Here is a 21909-nt window from a genome sequence, read left to right on the forward strand (position 1 = left end):
GATTTTCAACTTGGAAAAAGAATATATTGACTTTCATTGCACATGTATTCAATTTGTTGGGGATCGTGTGGCTCTCCTTTCCTCTTTTAGTTTTCTTTGTAAAGTATGAGTTTGTATCTTTCTAAGTAAATCTTGTTATAATATTACTAGGATGAATAACCATTCTCCTTAGATTAGGAACGTATTTTTTCAATAAAAATCCTATATCTTTATTACCCTATAAATATATGATCTTGAAAACGAAACGGTTTATAAAAGAGAAATACCTGAGAGTTTCACAAAGTTTGTTGATAGGAGTTTTTGTTTAGAGTACTGTTATCTACATAAAATGATAAATCAGTATATGATTAAGTGATTTTTAAATGAGAAAAAAATAAACAATCACATTATTTAATCATATATTGTTTTGTCAGTTTATTTACACAAGTTAATAAGATTTGTCTATGTATAAAATTTTATTTTTTTTGGTGAAACAAAAATTTTGAGATGTCATTAGTTAAGTTTGGATTTGAATCAAGCCTAAACCGAGCCTGTCATAAATGAACACGAGTATGAACGCGAGCCTAGCTTTTAAATGAAAGATGATTATGAGCCCGAGCCTGAACCTAAACATAGGTTGTGCGAGCCGAGCATGGCTCATTTAAATGAAAAAAATTTTAAGCAACTTGCATGTGATATAGATCATTATACATTTGAATAATCTAAATTTGAAATAAACTTAAAATACGAGCTCGAAGTGAGCTTGAAGCCGAGCCGAGATGAATATCTGGTGTGAACTATTGTGAGCTAATCACAAACAGTAAAATTACCAAACGAGATGAACATAAATACGTGATTGAGCAAGCTTGAGCCAGGCATAATCCAAAACGAGTTGGTCTTTGTTCGGGATTGACTCGGCTCACTTCTAGCCCTACCATTAGTTAGAGGTTTTTGGTAGGTATCATATTTTTGTTAGCCTAGTCTTATACTAAGCATTGGGGTAACTTTGTTACACTTATGAGGTATCATACAGTGTGTTGTGCTCTTGTATTTTTGTGATAATATAATATATTTCTCTTTCATCCATTGATATAAGCGGGTTATATCAAATTATGTTAAATATTTTGTCTTTTTGTGTAAGATTGATGATTTCTTTAAGATATTATTTATCTTGATATTCGATGTGAAAGAATTCTTCACTCGAATCACCTCCTAACAATTTAAGAGTTTACAAAATATTTAAAAAAATTTCGCTTAACCTTATCAAAGGATGTGAAGTATGACATATATCACTATTGTCTAAATGTATAATATGTGACATAAATTGAGGCATACAATTTATTTTCATGGATATTATATAATAATGTTACGTGTATAATTTTGGACCATTAAAGGGTAACACTATTCATTTAATTAATATGGTATAGTTTTTCAATTAGGCAACTAGACTTAGATCATGTTTTTAATTTATTTTTGTTACACTCAAGTGGCAAATTCTAAAGTATTTCTTGCGCTTGCTTCTATTATTGTACAATGCATCTAAAGCTTTGGTTCTTTGCATATGTACTAGAATGATTTAATTTAATTTCTCTTTATTAAAGTTAAAACTTAGACTTTCTTTCTGCTCCTGCTCATTTTAATTTATAATCTAGTAAGAGTTATTTACGGTGCTTTCCAAGGGATTGGAATGGATTTATTTATAAATTAGATAAAATTATATGTATATATTATGAGTATCGATAATTATGTGTAATTATTTAATTGGTATTTTTATATTAAAAATAAAATAATATTCAATCATATAGTAATTCATTTAAATTGATACTTATTATAAATAAATATAACATTATGAAACGAAACATTTCAAAATTGTGTCAAAAATTTTATGGAAAATTTAGATTTTTATTATTGAAAATATTAATATATGGGGTGCTTATTTTTAAATGAAACGATAATTACCAAACATTTTCTTTTCTTTTCTTTTTAAAAATCTATGTTTGAAATTTGCAAACTCTTGCCGACACATTTTTAGAAGGGGTTTTTTTGAGCAAGCATAATTGTATGATAAAAATTTATCAAAAAATACTTATTTAAATCACCTAATCACATTAATACTCATTAATTTGTATTAATAAATTAATAAAAAAATAATAAATGTAGCATTATTCTTGTTGAAAACAAAAGAAGAAAAGGAATACCTAATTAGGGAAAATGTAATGAGATTTATCTCTCAACAAAACAATGTAAAATTTGAAGATAATTGAATTGCAAATTTTTTTAAACTATAAACATTTCATTTGAAAATTCTTACTAAAAAATTGCTCCATTTTTTTCTTGACTATTTCTTTTTCCATAAAGAATCCCACTTGGAATAGCTTGACTATCGAGTTGGTAAAGAGATTGGTCTAACAATCTATATTGTCAAAGTCTTCGTATGAAATCAAATTTGGGTTTTCTAAGTCTACTATTAGAATTCCACATCTCTATCAATTGTTCCACTTGTAGTGAGTTTCATAATCACTTTCCCATCTAACCATTAGTAACAACATGATAATAAAACGATAAGAAACATTACTGTAACATATAAAATAAATACCACTTGGAATAGTTTGACTACCAAGTTGGCAAGGAGATTGGTCTAGCAACCTATATTATCAAAGCCTTCCTATGAAATCAAATTTGGGTATTCTAAGTCTACTATTAGAATTCCACATCTTTATCAATTGTTCCACTTGTGGTGAGTTTCATGATCACTTTCCCATCTAACCATTAATAACAACATGATAATAAAACGATAAGAAACATTATTGCAATATATAAAATAAATCCCATTTAGAATAACTTGACTACCAAATTGGTAAAGAGATTGGTCTAGCAACCTATATTGTCAAAGCCTTCCTATGAAATCAAATTTGGGTCTTCTAAGTCTACTATTAGAATTTCACATCTTTATCAATTGTTCCACTTGTGGTGAGTTTCATGATCACTTTCCCATCTAAAATATTAATAACAACATGATAACATGATAATAAAACGGTAAGAAACATTACTGCAACATATAAAATAAAATATTGAACTCAACAACCAGATGAAGTTAAGAAGGAAGTTTCACATTGAATTTAAGGATTAAACATTGTTAGGTTTTGCCTGTTTAGGTGGTGGATTTTCCAAACACCAAACTCACTTCCCACCCATCACACTTTCAATTTTGCTTCATTAGGTGATGGGGCTGTGGGTCCTTTTTGCAGTTCTCTTAGGGAACCAATTTTTATCTTTTTCTCTTCAATATTTAATGTAGATCACAAGATTAGTTTGGATCAATTCAATCTACAGGGTTTTTGTTTACTTTTCAGAAGGAATTAAATGGTGAAACAGGCAAGAAATTTATTCAAAAGCGAGAGATGCATGGATGCATGTTTTAGTCTTTTTAGTAATTTTATTTTTTCAAATCTTTTGGCTATGATTTATTGGCCTAATTTTCAATGTATAGTTAGTTGCTTATGTTGACATATTATTTCTCCTGGCTTCAGATAGTCTAGATTTTTACACTCAAAATTTCCAAATGGGATTCTTCATTTTGACAAGGTAAATATTTTGACTAGGTTTAATTTCTCATTAAGTGGTGTTCTGTTTATTAGAATGCTTAAAATCTTTGGCATCCTTTGATTTTTTTTTTCTCTTGAATAGAAATTTAAAAAAAAGTGACAAATATATAAGAAAAAAAAGAAAATTGATTTTCTACTCTTACAAAGAATATTATAAAAACCCGTTCTCACGTTTTTTGAAAAAATGAAAAATCTATTAAAGTTAGAAGTCTGATCATGCTTAAAAGATATATTGACAAGGTTGACTAACTCGAAATAAAAAATTAAATAGAGATTTATTTTTAATTATGTTGTTTCAAATTTTTATATAATTATGTGGTTATATCTTTTTTCATATGATTATTATCGGAACAAAACACAGAATTATAGTTAATAATTAATCAATATAATAATAATACTAATAATGAATATAAATATAAAAAACAAATTTAATCACATATATTTTTTTATATATACATATTATTAGATTGGGAAAAACACATAGGAGGATCTCATTTTCATTCATGAATCCCAAAAACATATTCTTATTATTATTTTTCAAAATTACTTTCAGAAAACAAAATCAAACACAGCACAAGTAATTTGTTCTTGGATTTGTAAAATGTGGGCTGTGTCTTTTGAAGGTTTGTGCCAAATGTTTCCTTAGACATTTTTGGGGCTTCATCTGGAAAAAAATAAAAAACTTTAATTTGTTCATTGAAAAAATGTGTATGGATTTGATAGATATCACTGAAATCTTATGCAAGCATTATTTTAGGTCAAGGGAGATGTATCAAGACTTGGAGAGATATCTTAATGGGATTATTTATTAAATTTTAGTATTCAATATCAGCTTTATTATCTAATTTGGACTTTGTTTGTTATGTTGGTAATGAGATTAACGTGTAATTTAATTGTGAAAATCTTGCAAACATATATGGTGGCTATCTAGAAACATATGTAGCCTTAATATTTTTAGAAACGTAATCAACATTTTAGATTATATTTTACTTTTTAATTAACAAATAAACAACTTCTTCTTAATCTGTTACATATTAATAAAAATCTTGATACGATAGAAAATTATTGTTTTTCATTGATGTCTAATGGCAAGTCAAGGTGCACATAGCTATTTCTATAATTAGTTGTTTTTTTGGAAATTACTTTGCATATTTTATTAAAAAGAAAGTAGAAGAAAAAACTAACGAATTATGTGTTTAAAATGAATAATGTCTTGATATAGACTTGAAGGTTGCATTTACCACCACCCATTAAATGAAACTTTAAATAATAAACGATTTAACTTCTCGCTAAACTTTAAATTATATTTTGTTAATGAAATAATTAATTAAAGTCAATTATATACAAAAACAACTAGCCCAACTACACACATATTTTTTTCTTTCAAGAATATCATATAGCAAGTAGAATTGAAATTTAAAAAAAAAGAAGCAACAAAGCACTTTCCTATTGAACCAAATGTAAGTGGTTCTTGATTTAAATTCCACTTCACCAAAATTGTAAATTCTCTATCCTTTCTTCCTTTTTTTTATTGTGTGTAAATATTTGGTTAGGTCAACAATGGAAGAGATCTTTCAATAATTTTGGTCCATAGCAATAATTAAAAGCATAAAAAAATAGTGGGAAACCTATCTCCTAAGTAGACAAAACTCAACTAAGTATTGAATTAATGTTTTAATAATCGGATAAGTCTTAACTCGATTGTACCTCTAATCTTGGTTTTCTTTGGTATAACCATCAATATATATATACACACACAAAAAAAAAAAAAAAAACTTGTCGTATGATAGTGTCACACTATGCTTCTCAAATATTAGGAGTTGGATTTGAGTCGTATGGTGTTAACCAAATTATTGAACCATGGTAATATTTGATTGTTAATTAGTGACTAGAGAATTATATTCTAACCGTTCACAAATAAGAAGTGGATAATGATTGCAAAGACATCACATCTTTCTAACAACTAGTTATAATATCTTAGCATATTAAGAACGAATCTTATTCTAGATTATCAACAACAAAACGAATATAAACTTTTGTCTTTTTTATTTTGGATAAACTTTAAAAAAATCGTTCCACTAGAGAGATGAACATGTGTAAGAACAAAAGATCAAATCACTTATCCCTCAAGTACCAATCTTACTATTTCTTGTGAAATTCTACCTGGCCAAACTTGAGAAATTTTTGTCTTTTTTATTTCTTTATAATATATAAATGGGCATATAAATCTTTGGACCTTTAAGCAAAGTAAAATGAGTCCCACTAGAAAAAAAAAAGGCATCAAACATGTAGGAATCTAATAAGTAGTCCAAGAACTAAATAACTCCTAACTAGCTAGCTTACCCTTTACTCTTTATGCACCTTGATGAGTCCTTGAATTGCATAACTTTTTTGCAATATTCTTATAGGATAATATAATTTTTTTCATTAAAGGGACCGAATTTTATTTTAAGCTATTGAAGGAACTAAACTTTTAATTTTTTTTTTATTGAATGGGTCAAATTTTTAGATTTTTCTATAGAGTGGAGAACGCTTGCATTATTTCCTAATGAAAATACTTAACAAACACAATCATATTGTTTGCTTTGAAAGAAATATGATTAGTTTGATATATTTTAAAAAATAGTGAAAGTTTAATCTTCTTAATCTAAAAATTTGAAATTTAATCCATTTAATACAAAAGTTTGAAAGTTTAGTTTCTTCAATTAAAAAAAAAAAAAGCAAAGTTCGGTTACTTTACTTAAAAAAATAAGATAGCTCATTACCTCTAGGTTTTGCTATCTTTTATTCTAATTTTATAATAATTCATGTATTAATAAAATGGGTACTGTCAAGTACTTATATTGACATGTAATCATATAATTAAATAATTTTATATTAAAGATAAAGTAAATAATTAAAGTACACATAATGAAACATTAGCAGAAATACATATAAAATTATTCATTTTTATTTGTAAGATGAATTTTAATGAATGACAATACTAATTTTATATATAATGCTATGTTATTGGCATTATTTAGGCTGTAATAGAATAATTTTTAAGCCTACAGTTTCTAGTTAATAACACAAGATGATGAAGTTTCATTGTCTGGAAGATTAGAATAATATTATATTAACAATACATACAAATATTATATGGGTATAAATATTGATGTGTTATTATGCGATTAAATGTCATTTTATTTTAAATTCGAAATCATCTAATCATATAATGATACATCATTATTTTTACGTGTATTTATAATCATTGTTAATATATATAGCGTTACTGAGAAAATTATAATAACTCTTTGTTAAAGAAGATACATTCTATGTATATATTTTTTCACATGCCTGTTAAGAAATACATTAAAATAGTTCAAAAAACTATTTGTTAGTGTAAAATTTAACCGGAAAAAATAGTTTTTTTTTTTTTAATTTTTGATATGAACAGGGGGTAAGAGTAGTGGTAAAATGGAATTATATATGTGGCCCACAAGGAGAAGGGCCAATTTGTCAGAAGTAAAGTGATGGGGTGAGGCCCATTTAAAATGTTGTTGGATGAGGTTGGACGCCACATTTGACTCACCAGCTCTTGAAATTAGGCCTGCGCTCTCATCCATAGTTCTCTCACATGTAGAGGCCCACAATGGGCCATGTCAAACTGGTGCGGCCCAATATGCCACGGGCCATGATGTGCTAATGCCCACAAATTTTCAAGGCTGGAGCCACATGTAATAGTATGGTTGGTCGCCCCGGGAAGGAGGTCTAGCTCGAGGAAAGCGTGTAAAAAAAAAAAATTAGCACGTTTGCTTTGCAAATCAATCTGTCAAAAACATAATTTTTATTTTTGAATTTTAATTATTTTTAGATCATGTCATGCCTGGAGTTCGTAGATACTTGATATGTATATTTGACACGTATTCTCAATAGATCACATCTATTATATCTGTAGGTTGTACCCATCGTTGGGTGTATCCATGGTTCTATTAATTGTCCAGTCTTTACGTATGTGTAATAAGAATTTTGCCACGTGTTGGGATGAATGAATTCCAACTGAAATTTCATGATATCATTTTCATTAATATACATCGAATTAATACTATTTTAATCATTTTAACTTAGCTACAATATTAAGTTACTTAAAACTCATATTCAAACTCAAACTTGAACTCAACTCTTTTCAAACGAACTAAATTCAAACTCAAGTTTATTTAATTCAATTTAAATCCAACCTGAGTCCTATAGAGTTATTGCCATTTTGAAGTGCTTTAACATTTACATTAATCTATCAATGAACAAGCGCTTCTCTATGCCAATAACATGAATAGGTCTTGAAACAAAATAAGTTGGCAGATTGTTCAACTATAAACTCAGCAAAATCAAAGCCTAAATTGTGCCCATCTCACTCTCATTCTAATCGCCAGTAATCAAAACTATGTGCACAAGCTACCATTGGTTGGCGCCGGATGGCAACATGCTAATTTCAAAGGTGATATTCTCAACAATTTGGCCTGAAAAACATACACAAACCAAAGACATCGTCTTTCACCGGCAGTGTAGCACAGGAACAAATTTTTGGGTAACAAGCAATTAAGATTTAGTTTAACCAATTTGGAAAGGCTATAGCTACCCTTCTTATGAAATTCTAAAAGAACTCTATAGAGATTTTAGAGACTCTGGATACAAAATCAACAACAAAAACAAGCATGTCCAGAAAAGGAAAAAAAAAAAGGGAAAATGGATGGCATCAGACTCTTCTTTGGATAATCCTTAATTCAGATGGTGCTCAAACAAAGATGCCATTTCAATCTGCAATATAAGTGAAAATGATCAAGAACCAAATAATGTTGACATGAGATTAACCAAATGAAAAAATTTTGACCAAGCTAATTATTAAGTCAGAATAAGATGCAACAAAATACACCATCTTAAACAGCACACCTGCAAACTAAAAACCCTTTCTGATTTTTCACTATAAAAAATTCATGCAATACCCCTTCTTTGCTAACCTAATAGTTTCAAATGTGCATACATTGGTCTGACACATTTCATTTAAGGAAGACAAAGGATTCCTATCCTTTAGAAGAGTAAGCTGCATACCATCTTCAGTTCTCATTTTTGGTGAGATGAATGTGACCAAATTTGAATACAATTCTCCTATTGTTTTCTTCGGAGGATAAGCAAACAGGGATAAAAGGACTAACTAATTGGCTTCATATGGTTAAAATAAAAGATTAAAGAATTGCCCCAAAGGAAACACAAAAAGTAAACATCCTAAGTTTATTTAATTATTTATTTTCATATTTTAAATTTTCATTACCATTTCAAAAGATTTTCTAAGAATTCAAATCTTAGTAGTCAGCCAACAAAGAAGCAAATACTTAAATACTATCATTTGGGATAAAAATAATTTCAGCATGAACTTACGGCAGCCAAAGCAGCCTCTGCACCCTTATTACCAGCTTTGCCACCAGCACGGTCTAAAGCCTGCAATTATCATACAAGGCAGCAGTAACAGATTATATCCCATTCAATAGCATCGAGAAAGGAACTCTCAAGACATTCTTTTTGCAGCACAGTTTCATATATAACCTATTGTATTATAACTTTACCTGCTCCATGTTTTCACAAGTCAGGACCCCAAATATGCATGGAACACCTGCAAAAACAATAAGAAACAAGTTCAATGTTCATCATGAAACAAAATACACTTGAAGATGATGCAATGCCAGCTAGTTATGCGTACTTCAAAACGATACCTGAAGCTATATATGATAAAATTACAAAAAAGATGCATCTTGTGATTGAATCTTAAAGCTAATGTATCTATTACATTTATTAATGGATTCCTGGATGATTTCAGTTACAATTAGGATTAAGAATAGGCATATGAGCATAGCTCAACTTTCTACATATTGTCTTGCTAGCATACAGTCAAGAGAAAGAAATCAATTTAAATATTAAAACTAAAAAGGAATACAAACCTGAATTCAGGCCAGCTGAAAGTACTCCTGACGCAGCAGAATTTGCCACAGCATCATAGTGGGAAGTATCACCTCTTATCTACTGACAAAATATACAGTTCCGATGATTAGAGAGCCACTAGCAGAGAGAAGCAATCTCAGAAAGATAAGAGAATATTTACAAGAATTGTTTTTTAAAGAAGTTGTGAAGAGAAACATACCACAGCTCCAATACATAATACTGCATTATATTTTCCAGACTTCCCCAACCTTTCTGCAACAATACCAATTTCAAAACTGCCAGGAACCCATACAACCTGAAGATTTTTCACAGTCAAAACTATAAATGAACAGACACCAAAGATCACAAACCAAGTTAACAATCACACAAGACACGAAAGCAGGAATGCATGCCTAAGCAATGCATCAATCCAGAACACCCACTAATGGATTACAAAAACTGAAATAAAGAGTATATGTAAAGAAATGAGGCAAAAATATGGTTGAACCCATTAGAGCTACAACATCCTAAAATATAGACAATAGATTCAATGTTAATTAAGAAAATTTTCTCAAAATTTAATAGAAGTTATCTGAATTTCATCAAATTTTAAAGAAAATATCCTCATCTTGAAGAAGTTAGATTAAATTCTACAAATTAAAAGTTAACAAACAAAGTAAACTTGTAACCAAGTACAGTAATAATCTTCAAAAAAAATTAGCTACATACATCAATATCTTCCTCTTTGACTGAATATTTTCTGAATGTCTCTAAAGCCCCTTCCAACAATGACTTTGTCACTATCTCATTAAACCGTGCCACAACCTCAAAAATTCAAAAAGCAAAAACAATCCAAATCAAAGCCACCATCAAACAATATAAACAAAACACAAAAAAAAAATCTTGACAACACGTATCAAATTTCTTCAAAACCCCACCACAGCGAAGCGTAGCCCTTCACTTCTGATCAACGACCCAGTCAATTGTCTCACAGCTGCCGTTTCAACAACCAATAAACGCTCCTTCCTCTCAAAAGCTATCTGGTTTCCAATTGCAAAGCCTGAAATTCAGTGAAACAAGTCAGTGGAAAAAGCCTTGATTCAGAAAGTCAAATGCCAGAAAATGAAGAGAAGTGAAACCTGGGAGAGAAGGAGAGTGTGGGAAGGAGACTGAAGAAGGCTTTGCGGAAAACACATGAGGCTGTTGAGGAGCAGGAGCCAAAGAACAAGAGTGGTGGATTGGAGCCTTGAGGTTTAAGGCCATTTTCGTTGAATTTTGGGAGGGAGAAAATGATGATTTTGATAAAGTTCCGATTTTTGAGTGAGAATTGATGAAACCGAGGTGAAAACCAAAGGGAATAGGGCAAGGTTGCAATATAAGCTTAGATTAGGGCCATTTTAAAATTTAGAAAATTCAACGGGGTTAATGATTTTTACTTTCTTTTGCATTCTATATGCTAGGGTGTAAAAAGGCCCTAACTGGGCTCCGCTTGATGATTGACCAATCAAGTTTGAGTTTACTATTGATTAGTTTAATAAGAAATTTATGGGTTGATTCGAGTATAATATCATTAAAATTTCAAACATTGTAAACCTTAATCTTACTATTGGCTTTGATAATAGGGGATTTAAATTAATTTTTTGCAAATAAAAATATTTAAATATAATTTGTTTAATTGAATCAAATAAAGTGGTTTTGGAGAAATTCTTCCAGCACTAGCAAATTTTCTCTTACTGTTGCCCTTTCTATTGGAAAGTCACTATCAAAATGCAGATCATTTTCTTGAAATTTATGACATCAAAACGGGTATTGGGTATAATAAGCAGACAAATGTAACATTTTGGTTCAATAGTCCGATCCACTATTAAGATATTGTTTGTTTTAGATACAAAATCTATTATAATTTTGTTTTTAAGGTTTGCAACCTAACATATGTTTCGATAGTTTAAGGAACTCATAAACTATTTAATCAATCAAAATCTTTGCATCCTTAAGCAATATGAGATGTACAAAGACTTTAACATTTCTCTCATATTTTGTTAATGTAGAATTTATCTAAGGGTGTTATAATAGAGTTTCGTGGCTAGCTAGATATATCTGTATTTGGGCTCTTAGTTATCAGTATCTATGATACATGACACATATCTTACGATATGATACAATACGATACAAATGAAAAATGATATGTATCATGAGATGTATCGTAATTAATATAATACAGTGGACGTATCGTATGATACGATACGATAAATATTACTAATATAGATCGATATACTTTTTAGAGAAAATGATCATGTAGTAAAAGTATATTTGAGAAATTTTAAAATTTCAAAGGTGTTTGTGATATTTTTCAAAATGATGATGTATCAATTATCTTTTTAATTATTTTAATAATATTTAATGATTTTACTTTTTAAAAACTGTATAATACAATTTGATACGATACTCAATATACAATATATAAAATTAGAGTTTAGATACATAATACGATATACAATTCAACTATCTTGTTTGGGCTATAAATTGTTAGGCATATGATTCGCTGCTCAACTAAAGCTAAGATGCATGGGTTTTTATGTCAACAAATATATGCTGCATATAAGTTCATAAGTGCTGCAAAATTTGACATTTTTTAATTTAAAGAAGGATGATACAACCATGTGTCATATAATCTGTTAAATAAGACACCATCTGGTCTCGTTACTTATTCTTCTTTAATTTCAGTTGTTTCTTCAATACAACATAATCAATGATAGTAAAAATGTTGCTTTTCAGGAATTGAATTGTGCTCTTCTTGTATGCTATTTCTTTTGTTTGTTCCCAGCCACAAATAGAGGTGCAAACCATCTTTCTACCATCAATTTTGAGGAATTGTTTGTTTATATAGCCTTAAGCTTATTTCCATTGCACCATTTGAACTATATCGGGCATTTGTTATAGAAATATTTTAGTGAAATACGGATATTCCAATTTGTTTGATATTTAGGCTTGTTGATACGGATGGAGTGTGTTGCAACAATGGCTAAGTTCGGGTAAAGACTATTATCATGTGTTGCAGTAAACAAACATTAGGAGTTCCTCATTTTAAAAGTTACATGAAGCTTCCTTAAATGCCAATGAAACAAAAGAAGGAACATCTGTCAATCTAGTCCTCAGAAATTCTGACCAGAAGAGTCGTCAGTTTTGGGAATGTGGTGCTTTTGGTGAAGTTCCTGAACTGAAGACCATAATTCAGTGGCTTGCAGCTTCGCAGGTGAATTGTTCTTTATAAGAAAATTCCTTATTCTACAAATGCATGAAATTGTTTAGGATTCTATGTTTCATTATTGAGTTTTAGATGTAGAATAAATTATTTTTGGGTTCTATTTTCTAGTTGAATATGAGCTTGTGCTTGTATAGGTTTTTCGTTTTCACATTAGTGGCAACTGTAATTGAACTTTAAATCAACCCCCATTCCTCGGATGATACGTTTTTGTTTAAAAATAACTGATATATCAAAACAATAAATCAGTCACATTTCTAGATGAAAACATGAACATAAAAAACAGTCACATCATTCATCAGCCTATATGTAGCCAAAGAAGTGATTTTGAAAAATTTCATTCTCAGTTCCTAAGTTGCTGCCCTGCCACTGCATTTTTTGACGTGGTGACATGATGAAGCCTCAAGTTTGTGGAGCAATGATCAGGTGGTTTGTGGCTTTAACCTTCTTTAGATTTTCTCCAAGTCACTAGCCGTTTAGTGTTAGTGAACTTAAATTTTCTAACCATGTGGCTAGATTACCTAGAATGCACAAAAATATAAGATAAAATTGATAGAACTGAAAGAACAAGTAAAAAAGTTGATACAACAGATAAAGTTACAACTTATAATTTTATGAACAAGAAGATAGTAGGTGAGTCATGTCTTTTAATCTCATCCATTTTAGTCAGAAAAGTTAATTGCTATATGTCCTGTTAAAGGTACATTGACTTCCCTTTTATTTCTTTCTCCAAACAATGATTAACTGTTAGGAACCATGTTTATTTTAAGAGGAGAGGAAGGAAAGGAATTTTGAGTACAAGTGGCAAGGCTCTTGAGGCAACAAATGTCAAACATCCAGCAAGGAAGCATGCAACAGACAAGTAACAGGAGATAGTGGACAAGCAGCCAAAACAGGAGACCACAAGAATGTCCCTTGCTGAGGTGGCGAAACAGGAGTGGAGAGATAAAGGAAGAAAAGGACCTGGAGAAGGAGAGAGCAGCAGAGAAGAATTGTGAAGAGTGAGGGAGAGGGAGAGCACCAGCCGCTTGAATGCTGGTTTGAAGTGTTCTTGCTGTGATTTCTGGTTCTTTGTAATGCTTTTGGTTGTAATGAATTGTTGAACTCTTTATATTGTATTTGAAAGAATCAATCAAGACTTTTGTGTTGGTTACATTAAATTCAATACAACAGTATCTCTCTACACTTCTATCAAATTACATTCTACAACAAATTCCAGGAAACCAGTCATGCTAGTGGCAGCGAGGAGCACCTCCAGAAGTTCAGTTCCAGGTCTGTATCATTAACAAAGGACGAATATCAAAATTTGAGTTGTAACTAGACAAAACAACATAAATTAATGCAACTTTGAGAACATTTGTATTAAGAAATTACTTGAGGTTGTGAAACTGTTCAGTTGATTTGATAAGGACTTGAGATTATCATATCTAACAAACTTTCTTTGACAAAATATACAAGCAGATAACACTTCTTGATCTCCACAAGTTCAAGAGACGAGATTTTAGAGTTTTTATTTTATGGCTTTCTTTGATCCTGATGAAAAGATATAAGCTTTGTCATCATCACAAAGATTTTTAACTTTACAAGAATTTTTATCCATTTGAACAAGTCTTACCACTGTTGGAACTAATTACATGCTGCATCAGCAGATTTCCTTTGCCTACATTGCTGCCTGCCAGCTTCACATTCCTCTTATCATCACAATAAGTCTACGACGCCAGAGCAAACAATGAAGCCCAAGTTCATGAAGTAATGATCTAGTGGTTTATTCTTCAAACTCTTCATATTTTCTCTATTTCTGTAGCCATGTTGCTATTTGTGTACTTAACTTTCAAACCCTCTAGCCAGATCAGCTGCACAACCAAGAAAAATAAAACATGAAAGTTTAAATATGCTTACATGAAGTTGGAGAAGGAAAACTCTAAGCCCCACAACGATTTCTGCAATGTTAATTTAAGTGTGGGGATCCTGCATAGTGTTGTTTGCATAGAGAAAGTAAATAATGATTCCCTAAATAAGCTATAAAAAGTAAACCATTAATTGATAATGATGCATTTCGCAATTTTTCTTTGCCCAAAACAAAAACAATGAGGTAACAATAAAAAAAGCATACACACAAGCAGAAAAATGCAGCTTGATTAACCGTTGCAACAGCTAGAAGATCCAATCTCTGTATTGTAATTTTAGCAAGGTTTGCAGAGCTCCATACCTGAAGCCAGGAGTTAGGTTCTAAAGTGCAAGCAAACAAGCCAGTAAGTTTAGACCAGGAGTGGGGTTCTAACAGTTGCTTATGTTTAGTTGAAGACAGTGGCACCTGAAGAAAATTGAATCAGAAAGAAAAATTTCATGCCTATGTAATAGTAGAACCCAGATTTGGAAAAGAAAGTAGAAAGCATCTTTAGCGAATGTTTTTATCAACAATTGCAGGTATTGCTTACTTTTGATTACCTTGGAACGACAAGAGTTGAGACAATCTATAAGATGACAAAGTAGAGCAGTTTTGGAACAGAGGAACCACTCTCAATTTGTAAGTACTCTGTTATCAAAATGCCATACCTTACTTCTGAAACTAGAGCAAAATTTTTTACTTGCTTCTTGCTGGAAAAAATTGATAAAATAACAAGTTAAATTATAGGTATTAAAATTTAAATTCAACCAAAAATGAAATTGACCCAAAACATATATGTACCTTAAAATTTCAGTGTGAGAATCTTGTTGATAACTTAGAATTGTGTTTTAGTCAAATGATGTAATAAATAAAAGTAAAAATAAAGTTTATGAAATTTAAACTTGAGGCAAAGGAGTTATTCTCAAAATAGCAAAAAGTAGATATAAAAATTGTAGAATGGTTAAAATGTCAATTTTATATAAAAATCGTATATAAAACTGAAGAAATCAATTTTTGAATCTATTATTCAATTTGAAAATGAAGATAGCTCAACACCTGCCTCTGTGTGTTTCTACCTTGAATTGTAGAAACATAGAAATATAAGCCAAAATTATCTAAGTTGCATCAAATCTCAAAACTCACACAAATTAAGTAATAATATCATCTAATCTGTTATTTAATGACCCACTAAGAAATTGAAAGAATAAGTGTCTATATAAGAGGATTGAGAAAAAATTTATCACATGCTTGCATAAGAAGAAAATTTACGGGTTGTTCTGATTCAGAAGGATATCTAGAAGTCCACTACTTGGTTTTGCTCTCATCAATTGGAGGACTCTATATATAAACCCAAGAGTAAGGTAGAAAATGTGTAATTACATGTGCAGAACATAAATGATTTGGGATCATTTTAAGCCTTCCGATGATTTCTGCAACATTGAATCTAAGAATAGCAGTCCTGCATTGTGTTGTTTACATTGAGTAAGTAAACAATGATTCCTTAAATAAGCTATGAGAATCTATTAAATAAACTTGAGGTAGAGGAGTTATTGTTAAAACAACTAAGTAGAAGTAAAAATTTTAGAATGGTCCATATGTTAGAAGATGAGAAATCTAAATTGACTGAGATAAGCTTCAAATCAATTCGACAGAAAATATTTCCACTTCTGCCTCTAAATGTTCTTTCCCTGAATTCAGAACTCACAAAAAACTAAACATAATATTATCTGGTCTGTTGTTGAAAGATCCTCTCAGGAACTGAAAATGAAACAAAAACATGAAGAATTTACTTTAATTTAGAATTCTGGAAATTGGAATTTTCCTAAGCTGGGAGTTTCTTCAGTTACCAATAAATTTATGAAATTAGAAAAGTTGGGTTAGAATTAGAGATACAAGGTATTATGTTAAGTCGAGTAAAGTTGAATGAATTACCTGGACAAACAACAATTGAGAGACACAAGGGGTTTGAGTTTTGGACATTCCATAATTGATAAATCTTTGAAGTTGCCAAGGTCTGGAATGGATTTGAGGTTTGGGCATTCCCAATGACCAATCTTTCATGAGAGGTGAGGCTGCTGAGAGTTGGAATTGATTTAAGCCCTACGCATTCTGTAATGCTGAATTCCGTAAGAGAGCTGAGGCTGCTCAGACTTGGAATTGATTTGATCATTGGGCATTTACTAATCTCGAATCTTGTAAGAGAGGTGAGGTTACTCAGATCTTGGATTGATTCAAGCTGTGGGAGATCATTGATCTCCATACTTTCAAGAGAGGTGAGGCAGCTGAGACCTGGAACTGATTTGAGCTTCTGGCATTCCTCAATGCACAATTCTGAAAGAGATGTTAGGCCACTGAGATTTGGAATTAGTTCAAATTCCAGCCCAACAATGGTGAATACCTTAAAAGACTTGAGGTTGTTCAGGTCTGGGATGGATTCAAGCAGTGGGAGAAAAGCGATATTCAACTTTTCAAGAGCAGTGAGATTGCTCAAGTCTGAGATGGATTTAAGCTGTAGGAGATGTCCGATTTGCAAGCTTTTTAGAGAGGTGAACATTCCCATTCCCTTGTCATCTTCACATTCATTAATTAAGAGTTGTCTAAGGCTGGTGGGAACACCATCTCTCACAAACAGTTTTGGACAATCTATTACTACAATAGACTCAAGGAATGGAAGATGGTGTAGACCTAAAGGCGAGGATTCAGGATTTTCACAATCCTCTAAAGTAATTTCTTGAAGACACGGGCTATTATCAAAGGACTCACCAATTGACTTTAGCTCTTCACAATTATAAATATAGATGGACGTAAGTGCCTTAGGGAGGTACTCATTTCCACTAGATAATGTTTCCAGTGCTCTGTAATATTGAACATTCAGTCGGTTGAGTGTCTGAGGCAAAAGACCATCTAATGATATGCACTTGAGAGAATCACAAAAACAAATCTCTAAGTACTCAAGAAGAAAAACACTTAAATCCTTAAAAAATTTCAGTTTATCGCAAGTATTTTTAGATAGAAAGGTAGGGTGTCCTCACCAATAATTGTAAGTCTCCTACAATCATGAATCACAAGTTCTTTTAGAGATGAAGGTATCATACCCCTTTCAATAGATGTTAGATTCAGACACTTACTAATGTCAAGTGAATTTAGATTGGAAAGAAAATTGGTGTTTTCCAAACTTCGTCATGATTTTATAATCTCTTCATTCTCATAAATCTTTAAAAAATCTACTCTTTGAGATCCTTTCTTTGATTTATCTTTAACCTCTAGAATATTTGCAAGACATGAAGAATCCAACGCCTTAAAATCAGTCAAACCATCATTACATACCATTCCTTCACAATAATTAGTTTTCAATTTGCAATGTATTGGATAATTTGAGAATGAGACCACTAACTTTGGACAATCCTTAATAACAAATCTTTCTAATGAAGAAAGATAATTACGTACTTCTCTAGTAAGTAGGGGACATTTTTTAATAGAAAGCACACACAACTTTGGAAAAATTTTAATATCTTCATTTCCTCTCCAATTGTTCCAATGTTCCCATTCTTTCAAATCCTCAAAATGAAGAAATTATAATGACTTGAAAGGTGTTTGAAAATCTACTCTTTTTAGACTTGCCATCTTTTCAATGGTTAAGTCTTCAAGTGAGCTCAACATTTCAAGTGAAGGCAAAGACGTGCACCTCTTACATTCTTCTAATTTAAGAACCACCAAATTAGAGAGTTGGGACAAATCTCCTTACCAAGACTAAAAACTTTCATCACCATAGCCTCGAGGCTTTAGCTTTTCAAGTATATTCATTTCTACATCCACTTTCAATGAGTTTTCTTGATATCCCCATTCTAGTAACAAAGCTTTCAAATTGTTCTTATTGCTTAATATTTGCCCTCATATTTGATTTGGACTTGTCACATTTTGTAATTATGAAATGTGAAGCTCTCCTTGAAGAAAACTTAAGCTCTTCAAATCTTCCAAATTAGAACCTGTATTCTCGCCCACAATATAATTAGACAATACTTGAAGATTTTTCAACTTTTTTATTTCAAATGACATCTCTTTCAATGAATTTCGACAATTTATATCAAAATAACATAGATTGGTCAAATTTCTCATTTTAGAAAGTAACTTCTTGAGATAAGAATAATATTTTAATAATAAAGTTTGTAAGTTAAATAATTGACACATTGACTCAAACAAACTTCTTATCCAAGTACTAAAGAAGTTGAGATGTCTTAGATGCATCATACCTCTAATTGAATTAGGTAAATAAATGATGCAATGTCCTTTAAGAGATAGTACTCTCAACATTTCTAATTTTGGCAACAAATCAAAAATCATTGTGGCACTTATATAATGGTTACATGTATATTCATGCCTCACAAGCAAAAATGTTCTTAGACTTTTTACTTCTTCCAAGGCTTTAAATTGATTTTTTTTCAGTATAATCATCAGGCTTATAAGTGAAATGATAGACCTTTTTGAATTTTTTTGGTAACTTAACAATATTTTGCTCAGATCTAAAAATGATTTCTTTAAAAACGAACTGAGCTAGATCATGAACAAGATCATGCATAATATATTTAGAACTATGACTATTCAATTGTTGGAACAGCGACCTTGAACATAATTAATGAGAACACTAACTTGCCTCATCTGGTTGACTTATCAAACGGTTGAACAATATCTTCCGCAATCCATAAAAGTGCAAGTTCATTCTCTTCAAATTTGTAATCCTGAGCAAAAATCACATAATAGCCAAAACATCTTTTTAGATTCAAAGGAAGATAACGATAACTTAGCTTTAATGCTGGGAGAATGCGATCACTTTCATCAGATGTACTCCATATTTTGCTTTCTAATATTTTTTCCCAAGTATCATTCGGCTTAGAATGTAGAAGGCCACCGAGGGCCTTTGCTGCCAGTGGTAGGTCGCCACACCTTTCAACAACTCTTTGGTAAATTGAATTGGAAATTTGATTAGGAACAACGGCTGCACCAGTCCCAAACGCATGCTCCTGAAACAAGGACTTACAAGCTTGTTCAGATAAAAGCTTCAATTGATAAGTATGAGAGCGTCTTATTGTTTGTGCAACATCTCCATGGCGATTTGTCACAATCATTGTGCTTCCAGGTGCACCAGCTGCAGCCTCTTTCAGCTTAACTTGCAACTCATTTAAATTATGCGAAGCCGAGGATGAGAATTGCTCAAGAAGTGCCTTTGAGATTTTGAGAACATCAAAGGTGTCCGAAACACATACCCACGCTTTTATATCAAACTTGAAATCTTGAAGTTCCTTGTGATTGTACACAACCCGAGCAATTGTCGTTTTGCCAATCCCTCCCATGCCGACAACTGCTATTACTTGAGAGCTGGCACCACTTTTCACCATGTCAAGTAGTTTGGTTTCATCTTCATTTCTGCCATAAACAATTTGTTCAGATGGGACGCTTGAAGTTTCCTCTGGTTTTTACGGCACAGCAATGTTACTGGATGTCCCTCCAGAAGTCACTTGCATTTCATATTCAGCTGATCTTTCCTGCCGCAATTGTTCCAAATGGTTAGTGATCTCTTTGATCTTGCACCCTATTTGGACATTGAACAAGACACGTGGGAAACGAGCTGAGAGGCTGCTAAATCCCTTGCTAGAGCTAGCTTGGTGTTCTGCCTTCAGTTTGCGCCGCGAAGCTTCGTAGGCAAACTCATCCAGTAAATCCTCCGCATCATAAGCCCATTGTTGAAGATTGTCAAGCCAGTTCTTAACACTTTCATCCGCCAGTTGTTTGTCTTCGCATTGCGAAGAAGATTTCCAATCTGTGTCAACTTGTTTTCCAGCCTTTTTAGCTCTGAATCTACTCCTCCAAGAAGTTGCCGAGCAAAGTCCCGCACTTCCTTGGACCTCAGAATCTGAAACAATTCCTTAAAGAGTTCGGAGACAACAAGCTCAACTAAAAATGCCATGGTTTCAGTTGACAGAAATAAAAAAGGATTCAAGACCGTTACAAGAAGAGAAGGATGCAAGAAATGACTCATATGTGGATGATAACTTATATGTGGGAGCTGATGATTCCTACGCCATTTCTTTGTAATGCACATGAACTGATCAAATGTGGAGGTGATGATACCTATGCTATTTGTTTCTCTTGTTTTTTCGAAAAGCTTTATAGATTGGCTTGTCTATTATGGTAATTTCCTCCTAAAATATTTGCATTCAATTTTTATTTTTATTTTACATTCAGTATTATTCCATAATTTCATCTCTTTTTTTGTCACCATACTATTTTCTCTATTAATACTCGCTGTAATATCTCAGGTCCAATAACTTGACTCATTGTCAAAATATTATTCACTTTAAACACATGGTCTATCCTCTGTACAAACAAATTCAACATCTCTCCAATGTGAGTGTCACTCTCTCTTATGTTTTACCAACGTGGGATTCGCCTAGGGTTTTCACCATCACTTAAGAGGTTATGCCAAACAGCTTTGATGCATCTCTCCAGTATGATTGTCACTCTCTCCCGTGCTTTGCCAACTCTCTCCCATGCTTTGCTAATGTGAAGTTCACCTAGAGGTCTCACCATTACTCAAAAAGACATATAGAGCGGTTTTGATATCATTTGCAATATCTTTGGTCCAATAGACTGATCTACTGTTAAAATATTGTTCACTTTAGATACACAATTTTTTATGGTTTTGGATTTAAGTTTTACAAGTCAAAACACATCTTAATAGCTTGGGAAGCTCATAGGTTATTTAATCAACCAAATCCTCTCGTCCCTAAGTGGTATGGGATTCCTTTAGGGGTGTCACACTTGCATAATAAATGAATATTAGACTGGCTCTGTTTTTAATCATATCTTAAGTTATTCCTTTTTCCCAATGGAAGTTTAATTATTAAGGCTTATTTTCAAATTCAACTTAAAATTCAGAATTTCACTCTAGGTTTTATTAGTTATTATATTTTCGGGTTCCATCAGCCTACAAATAATTCTTTTTCAGAATGATTAGAATTGGTCAATCTAAAAACTTGGAAATGATATTCTAGAAACCAATTTACAAAGCACTTCAGCATCAGCTGAAAGGAAAGTTGAGGATGACAATTGAGAAGATTAGCTCCAGCAATTCCAGTTGGAAATTTGGATGGGCATGCTTAAAAGCCAATTTACAAAACATATCAATTAGGGCTGCCGTACTCTTATGTATGTCAAGTCTTGCATTGTTT

General features: G+C 31.6%; 1 protein-coding gene and 1 long non-coding RNA gene across 4 annotated transcripts; both read right to left on the reverse strand.

Moving 5' to 3' along the window:
• Window positions 1-7993: 7993 nt before the first annotated feature.
• LOC123220128 (6,7-dimethyl-8-ribityllumazine synthase, chloroplastic) lies at window positions 7994-10885 on the reverse strand. Its single transcript, XM_044642154.1, has 8 exons — window positions 10673-10885; window positions 10472-10593; window positions 10263-10358; window positions 9754-9849; window positions 9554-9632; window positions 9182-9228; window positions 8997-9056; window positions 7994-8378 (listed from the first exon to the last, which is right to left on the reverse strand). Exons 1-8 carry the CDS (start codon window positions 10794-10796, stop codon window positions 8340-8342), a joined length of 663 nt encoding a protein of 220 aa, XP_044498089.1. The 5' UTR covers window positions 10797-10885; the 3' UTR covers window positions 7994-8339.
• Window positions 10886-13607: 2722 nt separating this feature from the next.
• LOC123220515 lies at window positions 13608-17812 on the reverse strand. 3 transcript variants are annotated; one of them, XR_006503062.1, is made up of 7 exons: window positions 16616-17812; window positions 16064-16142; window positions 15234-15393; window positions 15005-15109; window positions 14411-14648; window positions 14170-14328; window positions 13608-14069 (listed from the first exon to the last, which is right to left on the reverse strand). It is a non-coding gene; the product is annotated as an uncharacterized LOC123220515 (long non-coding RNA). The 3 variants fall into 3 exon arrangements; XR_006503061.1 differs by having other exon boundaries at window positions 13609-14069; window positions 15244-15393; window positions 16616-17802; XR_006503063.1 differs by lacking the exon at window positions 14170-14328 and having other exon boundaries at window positions 13609-14069; window positions 15244-15393; window positions 16616-17792.
• Between the last annotated feature and the right edge of the window lie 4097 nt (window positions 17813-21909).

Source organism: Mangifera indica, chromosome 7, assembly GCF_011075055.1.
Source record: "Mangifera indica cultivar Alphonso chromosome 7, CATAS_Mindica_2.1, whole genome shotgun sequence".
Lineage (NCBI taxonomy): Eukaryota > Viridiplantae > Streptophyta > Magnoliopsida > Sapindales > Anacardiaceae > Mangifera > Mangifera indica.

What these genes read in the sequence shown, in the direction of transcription:
- LOC123220128 (XM_044642154.1), bottom strand. Translation starts at nt 10,796, where the DNA reads ATGGCCTTAAACCTCAAGGCTCCAATCCACCACTCTTGTTCTTTGGCT. An exon ending in ACACTCTCCTTCTCTCCCAG is followed by an intron (nt 10,594 to 10,672) that starts GTTTCACTTCTC and finishes ACTGAATTTCAG; the next exon opens with GCTTTGCAATTGGAAACCAG. An exon ending in TCAAAGAGGAAGATATTGAT is followed by an intron (nt 9,850 to 10,262) that starts GTATGTAGCTAA and finishes AAAAATCTTCAG; the next exon opens with GTTGTATGGGTTCCTGGCAG.